Source organism: Hyperoodon ampullatus (genome assembly GCF_949752795.1).
Source record: "Hyperoodon ampullatus genome assembly, chromosome: 15".
NCBI lineage: Eukaryota > Metazoa > Chordata > Mammalia > Artiodactyla > Ziphiidae > Hyperoodon > Hyperoodon ampullatus.
The window spans coordinates 48,530,043-48,542,928 of record NC_136928.1 but is presented as its reverse complement, the minus strand read 5'-3'; the positions used below and the strand labels follow the sequence as shown (position 1 = coordinate 48,542,928).

The window sequence follows — 12,886 nt, the reverse complement described above, 5'->3', positions numbered from 1 at the left end:
AGGCTTGCATATCATTCAAACAGCTTCTTAGTATTATTACACAGCTTCTGGTTATTTTGCAACTTATCACTGAAAATGGCCAGTGACACCTACTTTTCAGTCCTCCTATTTATTTGTGATCCCGCTCATTCATTTTCTCTGTACTCTTTATTGAATAGTTACTGAGTACCCAATGCTGCTGAGAGTAGGAGAGGGGTGCAGTGCTAGCCCTCAGAGAGCTTTGCTGTATTTGAGAGGCAAGATAATATGTAAAATTGATATTATAGATAACTCCAGCGCCGTGCATATTTAAGCTCAGATGATGAGTTTAGATGGTTTTTCTTTAGGGATTGAGTTCAGAGGACAGGGAGGTCTTCTTTCTCTTTTTTCTTGGTTAGTACAAAGATTGCACGTTTCCTAATCAGGTATATCAGGAATCTCAATTTCAATCCTGACATTCAGAATGGATTGATTTCATTTTTCCTATTTCCTAAAATGGGAACAGTAATAGCTACAGTGCAAGACTGTTGGGTGAGATACTCTAAGAGGCATACAGCAGGATGATATAGTAGGATTAATAGATGTTTGTTACATTCAGTCTCTCCTTCTAGTTCTTATTTGTTGAAGGGGCCTTTCATTTATTCATTCAATTCATGGAGGTATTGAGCGTCTACTCTGTACCAGGAGCTATTCTGCATGTGCGAATCCTTGCCATCATGAAGCTTTAGTTCTGGTTTCTAGTGGTGGTGGTGGGGAATAGATAAACAAATAAAAACATTCAAATTGCAGCGAGTTTATGGAAGAAAGTGGTCATAAGCTAGTGCAAGGTAGGGGTGCTACTATAGTGGGCTGGTCAAGGAAGACCACTCTAAGTGGTTGGAATTTGGGTGGAGATGGAAGAGGAGAGAAAAATACATTCTAGACAGAAAGAAAAGCAAGTGAAAGATTTCAGGTGGTGAGAGCCTGGTGTGTTTGTAGAGCAGAAAAGGGTCCAGGGTGGCTAGAGCATAGTGGCAATGGGCAAGTGATGCATGATATGCACTATGCCTATGGAAAGGCAGGCAGAGGTCAGATCATAGAGTACCTTGTAGCCATGACAAAGCATATAAGCACCCCAAAGGAAGAGATTTTGTTTGTTTTGCTCGGTGCTGGATCTCTGACACCTAGACTAGTGCTGTTATAATAGGTAGTCATGAACGTGGATTGAATAAATTTTATTCTAAGTGAATTCTAAGTAATTGTATGCCATCTTCTTTGTCAGTCTCTCTAGATGCTGTGTGGGGGATGGATTTAAGTGGAACTAGGGGATAGAAGCACTGGAGACACTTGTAGTAGGTGAGAGAGGTGGTGGTTTGAGCTGGGGTGGTGATAAGGAAGGTGAGAAGTGGAGATATTTGAGGTGTATTGTAGGGGTCTAGTCCCCAGCACTTGGATTGGATTTGATGGTGAGGAGTTGGTGATATGTGCCTTAATTCAGATGATGAAGGCTGGGAGAGAATATTCTGAGGAGCTGAGGGGAGGGCAATTAAGTGTACTATTTTTTGCTTGCTGGTTTTGAGATGCCAGCAAGAGATCGAGTGACAATGTCAAGGTTTCAGATGGGTATTACTTGTCTGGTGATCAATGAAGAGGTCAGACATGACACTTGGATTTTGAATGTAGGTGGCATTTAAAGCCACAGGACTGATGAGATCACTGTAGAGAGAGTACAGATTCATGAGAGAAGAGGGTCCAGAGGAAGTCTGGGGAACTCCAACATTTAGAGACTGAGTAGCAGAGAAGATGAAGGTCTGGTGTGAGATGTAAGAGGGAAGCTAGTATGGTGTCACAGAAGCTGGAGGTCAAGAGAGAAAAATGTTTCATGCAGGAGGATGGTCACCTGTGAGGCATGTTCCTGAGAAACAGGTAACATGTAGGTGGGGAAATGCCCTTGAATCTGATATCTGAATGGTGCACCTTCCTCTTATCTTCAAACTTTTATTTGAAAAGTAATATAAACATACACAGTGTAAAACATAGTTAAAATATTTAAGAGAAGTTTATTGGTACCTGTGACAAGATAACTTTTAGTGGAACGATGGGCAGAGAGTCGGATTGAGTGGGTTGAATAATGAATGGGGATTCCTGGGAGGAGAAGGCAGAGTAAACAAATAACTAAATGGCCATTGGTTTCCTCTTAAAACCCCACTGAGAAGACAGTAAGGGGCATTTTTTTTCTTTCTTTTAAAGCCATAAAGCCATAAATAAGGACAGAGGAACAAGAGCAATAGAATTTTAGGGTTATAAAGAACATGGATGGGGGCTTCCCTGGTGGCATGGTGGTTGAGAGTCCGCCTGCCGATGCAGGGGACACAGGTTCGTGCCCGGTCCGGGAAGATCCCACATGCCATGGAGCGGCTAGGCCTGTGAGCCATGGTCGCTGAGCCTGCACGTCCAGAGCCTGTGTTCCGCAGCGGGAGAGGACACAACAGTGAGAGGCTGGCGTACCGCAGAAAAAAAAAAAGAACATAGATGAATGTGGTTCTTGTACTAGTACAGCCAGGGTATCCTGGAGCTGGTTAGAAATGTAGAATCTCAGACCCCTCCCCAGACTTACTGAGTCAGAACCTGCATTTTCCCAGTATATTCCTCTGATGTGCTTGCATTAAAGTTTGAGGATCGCTGACTTGGCAGATGCTAGAAAATGGAATCCTAAACCAATGTGATTTACACTTCACAATCCCTAAAACACTCAGGAATTGGAGGCACTGGTGTCCCCAGAAGCGGAGCTGGGGGCAGTGAATAGGGTTGAGGTGTCCAAAATAAAGAGGGTTGGTGGAAAGGTTGTTTAAGAAACAGCCACACTACCCACTTGGTATAGTCAGGCCAGAGCTCCTCCCCACCTGAGAAAAACACCAAAGGTTTATTCTTTAAAGAGAGTAGAATAGAGAGTTTCTGAACTGGACATCGCAGAGACCACTTTTGGCTGCCGGATGCTGAGACGCCCAGCCCTTTTCCCCAGCCACCAGAATGCTGGCAGTAGGGCTTCACCCTCCAGGTAGGAGCTTGGAAGAATCTTCTCCAGGGACTTTGCCCAGCCCAAGAGGCAAGACCTAGATATTGACACAGTGATTCCCCAACTCAGTGGCCCAGCCCCTCCTTTTATTTATACTTCTGTGGCTCTTGTTTTGTTTCTTCTTACCCTATAGCTCTGCTTCCAGAGCTACTTTGTAATTTTCCTATCTGGTTATCATAACTGTTTGTTCTCTTTCCTCTTGTCCCTGATATTTGTTTGGGGGAATCAGATGCCATTCTAAGACGGTATGTTCTTATTGAAGGAGCTCAGCCGATTTTCACAATCAGGGGCCTGATAAACAATTTTGCTACTGTGTGCAGGATTCCAGATGACCGCTTTGCTGTTCACCATAAATCTCACATTTGCTTTCATTGCCTTTCCAGTTTGTTTTCTAAATTAAAAGAGTGTTTCTTGTTGTATTTTCTGCCGCACCCGCCCCCTCCCCCCAATATATTTACTTACGGAAAGTCTACACTGCTTGCCCATAAAAGATACACCAATTAAATGAAGCAAGAAACACCATAAAGAAACACCAATTAAATTCCTTCCTGCCCTGAGCAGAAATTAGCCTTGGTGGGCATATGGCCGTGGCAAGGGTTTGGGGCTGACGGTCGATAATTGCTCAGGCTGTGATCTGATGATGGAGAGTGATCATTTTTTTTTTTTTTTGCATTCAATTTGCTTTTCTATTCTAAACATAGCCATGCAAAAATAGTTTGAAATTTAGAAGAAAGAGAAATTGCTTAAAGAAAACAGTGCAGCCTAAGCTTCCACTTTTGGTGCTGTTTTCCACCTTCTGTACCCTTCTCCTCTATCCCAACTCAAAGGACCCAGACCCTTGTATTTGCCCAATTTGAAAATTTCTAATCAAACTTAAATATTTGGACATCTGCCAGTTAAGCCTTACCATAAATTTGCTGGTGTTCATTTGTCATTCTATTTTATTTGAGGGCTATGTTTTCCTTGTAAAATAAAGATAGGAGTTTCTGACCTTTTAAAAAAAAATAAGGTGTCTGGAAGTGGCCCTGCACAGCTCCTGAAATCAACCCTAGGTTGTCAAAAGAGCAAATCTATTGTAGATGGGACAGGCAGACACCCATCTTCGCATCCATTTTTTCGCCGGCATCAGGCAGGCAGACGTCTCCTCATTGGCCTTCATTAGGCATCTGTTTCTTCCAGCTCTCACAATCTATGATTTCAGATTGTACAAGGCAACTTGCAATTAATTGTCAAGTGAGTGGTTTTGACAGTGACCATTCCGGGTTCTGAGGGGGATTTTTATTGTTGTGGGTAAAAGTGAGGAAAAGCATTATTGTCGTTTCTTGTTTGATACTCTTCTCTTTTAGCAACTCCATGAAAACAGGCCCCGTGCCTCCCCTATTGATTCTTTTCTCCCAAGTGTCCAGTATAGTGCCTTGCACAAATATAATCAATAAATATTTGATGTTGAAAGAAAACTTCATGAAAAATCAGCATCTTTACCTGGTCTCAAAAGCTAACTCTATTAGAGTAGGATTCATTTCAGGTTGGAGAAAATAATAGTATTTAGGTAGGGGAATGTAAGGTATGTTTCGGATCTGGGGATTAGGAAATAGTCCATAGAGCAAAGCGTAGAAAGGCTAGAAGCTGAGAGAGAAGACAGGAGAGTTAATTTGAGGACAAAATATGGAGGAACTTAATGTCAAACTTATGACTTTGGACTTTTGTCCAAAGAAGGCTGAAGGCATAGAGGCTGATTCAGAAGCTGTTACCCTGAGCTGATGAGTGAAGCACAAGTACAGGCACCCTGTCTTCTAGGGATGTGATCCTATCTTCTGAACCAAAACTTAGTAGACTTTCTTAGAAGGGACAGGATATTTTATCCTGGGGCCACTCCTGAAATCTAGTGCTCAAGGCTCTGGCTCTTCTTTTATTTTTTTCAATGCACTTCTATTCCAGGAGGTTCTGTATGAAATGTTCCATGACCTCCAGTCAGCCTTTGTTTATCTAGTTACAAGATGTTTGTAAAATCAAAGCATTTTAACATTGAAAGAAACCTCAGCCCTGTTTTACTTCTACCTTTCACCTATCTACTGATGAATTTTCTCTCCCATACCCTCAGTTGATCTCTCTGATTCATTGAAACAGCTGAACTTGTAGGGTTCCTATTTCTTAGAGGTTTTCATCAATCTTAGCATTAAGGAGATACAAAAGTTGGCTCATGCTGTATGTTTTCCAGATTTGTGATAACAGGGTTCTGTGATGGCTGTGTTGGCTCTTGCCGAAAAGAGAGCCAACTCTGGGAGAGGGTATGAAAGAGGGTAGACCCTAGCCACTCCTGAGACTAAAAATATAATTGACTTCAGGTCTATGGCAAGGGTTTGGTTGCTTTACTCAAAAAGAGTTTTTGAACATCCCTTGAAGACTTTCAGATCAGTTGCCATATTCCATATGAAAGAACAATGTAATGACATGTTCAGGTCAGAGACCTAAAACATGCTCAGAGATACTTCAGGGAGAGGTCAGATCAAGAAGAAACATCCAATTCTCATTATAATCATCAGCTCCTAAGCAATTAAAAATAATTACTCTTTCCTAGGTGACCTTATGGGATATATAAGCTAGAATCTAGTCTAAATAAAGCTAAATTGGAGAGTTTAAATCTAACCGCTTAAAAAAAATAGTCCAATCAACCACAGTGACTGGATAACCCAATTAGTGGTTTTGGAGAAGGATAATCAAACATTAAATGAATTTTCCATTTGCTGCCAAGATTTCCTGCTTCTGAAGCTTAGGCTTCTTTGGCAGAAGACTTGGGTGAGGAAGGACAGCACTGACCTTTAGGTAAGCAAGGGGATTTTATCATCACCAAGTAGTGCAGTTCTACACTATCAAACCCTTACTTTTCAATAGCTGAAATGACTCTGTAAATTATAACTCTTAGCCAATTCTCAGAGTAGAGTTCATTTTCTGCTTTAAAGAATTTATTTCCCTTGCAATATAATTTTTACTTTTCCCCTTTCAAGTTACTGCATTCTATAGCTGTTCCTTTTTCTGATTCCTCTGCAGGAAATATAAACCTTCCTTACCCCAGTCCAATTAAATTCCAAATGTTGGCATAGACATATCATTTCTCACTAAAGTAGGTGCAGGGTTTTGTTTTGAGAGGAAAGATTATGTATACATTAGCATGAAAACTGTGCTGTTTGTTTCTTTCAAAGAAATATCTAAACAAGACAGTAAGAGTCTCCAGATATGGGCACCCAGAGCAATCTGCACACTGGGGTGTTTGGTTTTAATATCCAGGCAGACTACAATAATCAAAGCACATCTGGGAAACACAAGAAACCTAACATTCAGGGTTCGGAATTTGACCTTAATTGGCAAAAATTATATTTCTTTGAACATTTTTGTCTGGTTTAAAGTGATTTTGTTTAGGTAATTTCACTCATCCTTTCCATATTCTTTTTTTTTTTTTTTTTTTTTTTTTTTTTTTTTTTGCGGTAGGCGGGCCTCTCACTGTTGTGGCCTCTCCCCTTGCGGAGCACAGGCTCCGGAGCACAGGCTCAGTGGCCATGGCCCACGGGCCCAGCCGCTCCGCGGCATGTGGGATCTTCCCAGACCGGGGCACGAACCCGTGTCCCCTGCATCGGCAGGCGGACTCTCAACCACTGCGCCACCAGGGAAGCCCTCCATATTCTTTTTAGAAATAGAGAGACAGGTATTATTAAGTCAAGAGAACTGAGTGGCGTGCCTAAAATATAGAATATTCAGCTTTTAACTTAGTAGACTTTGTTTCTAGTCTATGTATCTCTCTTTCTGAATAAATTAATGGATTCCAGAATGATATACAGGCATTTTTTAAAAAAAACAAACACATAAAAAAGCGAAGAAAACAAGGAAACTATCAAATCCTATAGTAGTTCACCGCAGGGAGAGCAATAATCATCTTTTATAAGAATCTTTTCTTCGATACTGAGGAGCGGAGCAAATAAATAGATGCAATTCCCCCTTATTTATTGTACCATTTGTTCTACATGTAATCGAGGCCCCAGAACCTTCATTGCATTGAGCCAGGCACAATAAGGAGTACAAAGGAAATTTTCACTTCAGTTGCGGAAGTAAGATATATATGAAAAATTAAGGGCAAAGCAAGATTATAAAATGAACTGCATCGGGATTCAGATTAAATGAAAATGTAATGGTCAGGGAAGCAACCTTTGAGTAAGCTTATGATAAGTAGGTTGGATTTCAAGAGACAAAGAAGAAATTGAAGATTACATAAGCAAGTGGTATGACATAAGCACACCGGGACACAAACTGAGCTTGAGAGCAAGTCTTTATCAGCCTGGCAGAGTAGATGGCTCCTGTTGGTGAAAGGTGCGAGGTAAAGTCAGAAAGATGAGCCACGGAATGATTTTGAACTGGGGAATCATAACATGGTGGCAGTGGTGTTTTATGGAGAAACCTAGAATGACGGTGTTCAGGCTGGTTTGGAGAAGAGAGAGATTGGTAGCAAGGAGGTAGATTAGCACATAATTATTTAATCCAGGCTTTAGATGTTCAGATCCCAAACAAAGATGATGGTAATGAAAAAAAAGAATTACTTCTTGTAGCAGAATGAAGGGAGTTTGTAAAACTGATTAGATGTGGGCAATTAGAAACATGAAACCTACATGATGATGTGAATTTGGTTTATCAATATTCAACAAATGAAGAAGTCAACAGTGGCTTTAGTAGTTTTGTAATCCATCCCTTTCTACACCTCTGAAAGAGTAACACCTAGTTCTGTTGTGGCTCTAGTCTATAGTTCAGAACCATCTCCTTCATGAGGACACATGGTGGTCTTAAATAGTTGCTTGTCATGCATAAAGCAATGAAAATCAGCCAAAGGTCCATCTTTAGCTGTTACTGAGCACTGAATTGGGAGTCAGGGGATCTGGGCTGCAGTGCAGACTTTACAGGGGATCTGTACTGGTGGCTGGGGTTGGATACACCAACTTCGAACCAGCCTTTCTCAAACTGTTCTCAGAATATTAATCCTGGAAGACGCTCTTAAAGAAAAAATTCCGCATTTGAAATTGTTTGCAAGCATCAGAAAATCTGTTTTCCTTTTGGAGATCACAGAACCTTATTGGCATAGCGAAAGGCTTTCCTTTTGGCTTGTAATACTGCTAACATCCCTCCGAACGAAGGACCTACTAAGGAAAGACTAAACAAGTTCCTATCTAAACAATAGTCTATGGTTATGGGATATGGCTAGTGATCTAAACCAAAACAGCAAAACAAGGAATTTATAGCAAAGGAAGAAAATAAAAGGGAAAACTATAATTAGATAATTAGAAGTAAGTGCTGGTCAATTGAGATGGCAATGAGATACAGGAACTTGCTGTGAGGAGAGGGGTCAACACAGGCAGCCTATAATATAATCTCAGTACAGCTCTCCCTACGCCAAGAACGGCCATCAGTGGAGTCTTTTCTTCTAGTATTGTGGTTATCTGACCCTGCTGGAGAAAAGGATGTCTGTATCCACACAAGTCACTTAGACTTAAAATTTCAAGTTTTGAATGGGTGTTCACATTCTTCTTAGAAATTCTAACTCCAGGAAGAATTAAGCAAGATCAAAGGGTCCTTTCTAGATTCATTGACTGCCTCCAGGTAAAGCTGAGTTTCTAAGTTAAGTCTGAAATCAAAAATCCTTTACCCATGGTCAGGATGAAATCTGCTCCTTGAGTTCTTGGAAAATATTGAAAGCCTAAAGGAACACATTTTCTTACTCGGAAAGTAAGTGCACGGAGAGGGAGTGCTCCAGCCACTGGGAGGAGGAGGAGATTATTCTTAAATCAGTGGGTTCCTATAAACTATCTCAAAGTTATGAAGAGCTTTACATCCATTTTTCAAAGCATTCTCATTCCTGTTGATTCATTTGATCATCCTGAATGCCCTCTGTGGCGTTTTTTTCTCTAGTATTTTACAGATGACGATAGCAACAACAATCCCCCCCTCCCTGGCCACTTGCGAGACATTGTGCTGGATGTTTTAATACCCCATTTAATCCTCACAGCAAGTCTGAAAAAGGTACACATTACAATTTCCATGAAACAGCCAAGAGCCCACGTGATAGAACAACAAGCAATGTCATAGTCTGGTTTAGAACCCAGGTCTCTTGCGATCTGGAGTCCACACTCTTCCATCTCTGACTTGTCGTAATCAATTACAGGCCCACCTGTGACTATAACCTGAGAATTCCCTCCATTCCTGACCCTGCTCACCTAGTTGAGTACTTTATTCACGGTGCTATGTTGTCTCAGGCTGCCTAAACCCTACTGAAGCCAGAAATATTTAGCCACTCTCAGCTGTAGTCTAAATCAGAAGTGGGCATTCCACAGACTGCGGCTCACATCTGGCTACTCCCTGCTGTTCTATGCAGAATGAAAAAAAATTCTCTCTTCTAGTAAAGAGATACCAGAAAGCAGACAGCCTAGCACAGAAGGGAGTTTTGGATAGAGGAGTATCACCCTAAAATGAAGTCTTGTTAGAGGCTGTCTGCTTTAGCGACTGGTTGGCACTGCTTGGCCCATGGGGAAACACTGACAAAAGAGAAGGGCCAGGAGAGGTAGAAATTGTGTGTGTGTGTTGGGGGGCTGTATCATTTAGCGTTCACAGCCATCCAACTAAGCAGGTCGTATTAAACCCTCTAGAAGTTAGGAACCTGAGGCTCAACAGAGGTTAAGTAATTGTTCAGAGTCGCTTAGGAATGGGTGACTTCTTACAGGAGCTCAGGTACACCGGCTTTCTCCTGTGTTTATGATCATCTAACAAAGCACACTGTGCATAGTTGCGTTCTTCCTTATAATCAGGAGTAGCTGTCCATCTGAGGCGGTTCAGCCAAAACATGCAGTGGGTCACTTATTTTCCCTGCCGCTGCAGCTGCCTTTGGGTAGGAATGGAGGGCTTGTGATGTCAAGAGAAAAAGGAGCAAGCAGAACCAAGTCAGTCTTGCGGCCGTTTGTCCCTGAATGAAAATCTGAAGTGCAACACCATCGTGTTTGAGTGTAGATATGGTAATTGGTAAACAAAAAGTTGACCACCTTCTGCAGTAACATAAGAGTCACGCATAGCTTTGGGGAATCGAGATTAAAACAGGCTTCCAGAATAGCAGCTTCTGTTTAAAATCCTTGGGATAAAACCACTGAGCATATCTACAATCTCTCAGCCACCACTTGCCAGTTCTCGGGGGAAATATCAATAGTAATTGGACAATTAAACAGTCCTGCCTTCCTCTTGCTCTAATGCAGTAGACATGGGACTTGAAGGGAAGAGCAGTAGATTGTGAGTCAAAAGGCCTGCTTTCTAGTTTGGGCTCTGCCTCAACTCATTGTGAGAGTTCGGGCAATTCTCTTTACTCTCCAGACCCCAGATTCCTCAATTGCAAAATAAAGAGATAGAGTGAAATGGTGTCTAAGATCTTGTCCAATTCTTAGAGTCTGTCTACTTCCTATTAAAATAGTTCAGTAAAAATCTAAAGTTGGGAATCACATTTTCCCAGGGGTATGAAAGAGTATCCTGTCTCTCTCTATCCCTCTCTGCCTCCTTTTTTTCTTTTCTTTCTTCCTTTTTTCACACCCCTTCCCTCCCTTACAATTCCTTTTTCCCCAGGAAGCAGAGTCTTAGTTCAGGGATTACTTGCTCGTGCCTCCAAAGCAGCAGTGACTCTTGCCTTCTTGAATTCAGTGTCCTCAGGAAACACACCGCGCTTTCCACTTAAATCGAAGGCATCTTTCTCCCTCCAATCCTGACTCTTCTAGGTTTCTGATTTCTCTTAGTTTTATTTTTCTGGTTTCACCAAAGAGTCTATGGCACCCAAGAGCAAAAGTGTTGAAAACAACAAAAAACTCTTCCTTTTGCTTTTGGATTTGGGTCTCCGTGCTGACCTTCCCCGACAATTCTGAGACTAAGTCTCACTACGATCCTTAGAGAACCGCAGGGCAGGAGTGTTGGGCCGGGGGAGTTTGTTTTATGTAAGCCTTTGGTCAGGGCAGAAATATTTTAGCCCAACAGTTATCAGTCCAATGTGAAAATAATAATAGCATGCAACACACAAATACCGGCCACGCTGTCATTCCCGCTGTCTCTGATACTCACAGTTCAACCGCATTCCTGGGGAGGTCGGAGGGAATCTCTGTCACCTTGCTCCCCTGGCAGAGGAAAACCCTGTTAGAGCAGTGACAGATCCGATGATGACATCCTGAGCCCAAGCTCAGGAATGTGAGCAAGGCCACCAGGAGCAAGGCCATGTTTATTTATCCATCCACCTGCTTTCTTCCTGCATCTGCAGAGAAAAACCTGCACAGGTTTCAGAGGCTCCCCACTGAGCCCTTGTGAGAAGAGATCTGCCTTGGGAGCTGGTAGGGTCACGTGACCCACCCAGGGATGCTTCCCCCCCCACCCTTTGGTCATTTCCAGACAAATAGCAAAATGCCTGTGTGCTAGCATTGATTTTAGGGGAAGCAAGATAAGTTACTCCCTTATCTTTCTTGATTGAGTTTATTACACCCTGACCCAAGGAAGACAACAAATAGAACCTTGATGCATGTCTGGAAGAGTTTATATTAATTTGACTGTAGAAATGTCCTTCCTGGTCACTTTTTTTTTCTCAAACCAGTGACATGACTGGTCACTGACTTTGACTTTCTCCAAAAAAGACACAATCTGGAATGTGAAACATCACCAAGAGTGTCACTGGGTGAAAGGCAGGGACCTGTTTCCAGTCTTGGCCTCAATGTCTTCCTCTAGTCCACTTGATATAAAACCAGAACTGCTGGGTTATACTCATTGATCCTCTTCCTTGCTGGAATTACTAGCCAAAAATGGTGTTGCTCAGAAGACAGGCAGTGGGTTAGTGAGCCCCAGGCAGATCGTGTTAGGTAGAAGGCACTTCTGAGAGGGGAGTCCACAGAGATAACTGACTCATCTGAGCGACCTATGGAATGGGCTGTGTTTTCAGTGGGGTTTAGTAGATGCCAGCTGTCCACTCTCTATGGCCTATCCTTTCTGGCTTCTCTCATTTCCAGGCTCTGAAGATTGCCTTTGCCTTTTGGAAGCTGGCACAAATGAATTTATTTAATCTATGCTTTTAACTTAGTTTTAAATGTTCTCTGTAGGTGACGATCGTGGCGCTTTTGTTGACACTCGCCATCAAGGAGATGGCGAGGATCTGAGGGACGTTTGGCCACACTGTCAGTAAAGGGGCCTTCAACTTTCAACTCCAGAACCTATGAAGTTTAAAAGGCAGAATATTCTCTAAGATCCTGCCTAAAGCTTATTACTTGCTAAAATTAGTTTCAACACTACCTTTAAGTAATTAGTTGCATAAAATTCAGTTATGTGAAAATGCTAAGCAGTATATATCGATCCCACTCCTTTCTTCCTCTCTACTACCTCATCAAGGAATAATGACATATGATGAATGGATTAAATTAAATTAAGGGAAAAACAGAAGCAAGTGACTTTTAGGGTGAAGTTGTTCCCTGGCTTCTTCTGGGAGCAACTGATTCATTCTAACTCCAGGACTGGAAGATCAAGTCAGTATCTATATAGACTCTATATGCCAGCAGTTTGGGCTAACATGAACAGTTAAATTATTTCATTCACCAATTGATGCATGGAGTCATACTCTTTCAGATGTGGAAGGGTCTTAATTCAATAAGTTAACTAAGGCTTAAGTTTACTTTAAAATATCCACATTGATTTAAAGGGGTTGACTTACCTCTGTTTGAATAACTCCACTGACCAAAAAACTCATTACCAGTTGAACTTCTCACCCATACACCTACCCCGCAAATCCCCACTGAGATGTTGGAGAGCTCTAGT

At 41.9% G+C, this 12,886-nt stretch overlaps 1 protein-coding gene across 2 annotated transcripts in view; it reads right to left on the bottom strand.

The window, feature by feature from the left end:
- Window positions 1-11,310, bottom strand: part of FSHR (follicle stimulating hormone receptor) — a gene marked incomplete at both ends in the record, with an annotated part of 170,976 nt that extends 159,666 nt beyond the window's left edge. For both annotated transcript variants that reach the window (XM_079720561.1, XM_079720562.1), the window contains one exon: window positions 11,159-11,310. In XM_079720561.1, coding sequence (XP_079576687.1) covers window positions 11,159-11,310 — 152 coding nt within the window. The remainder of the gene's footprint in view (window positions 1-11,158) is intronic.
- Between the last annotated feature and the right edge of the window lie 1,576 nt (window positions 11,311-12,886).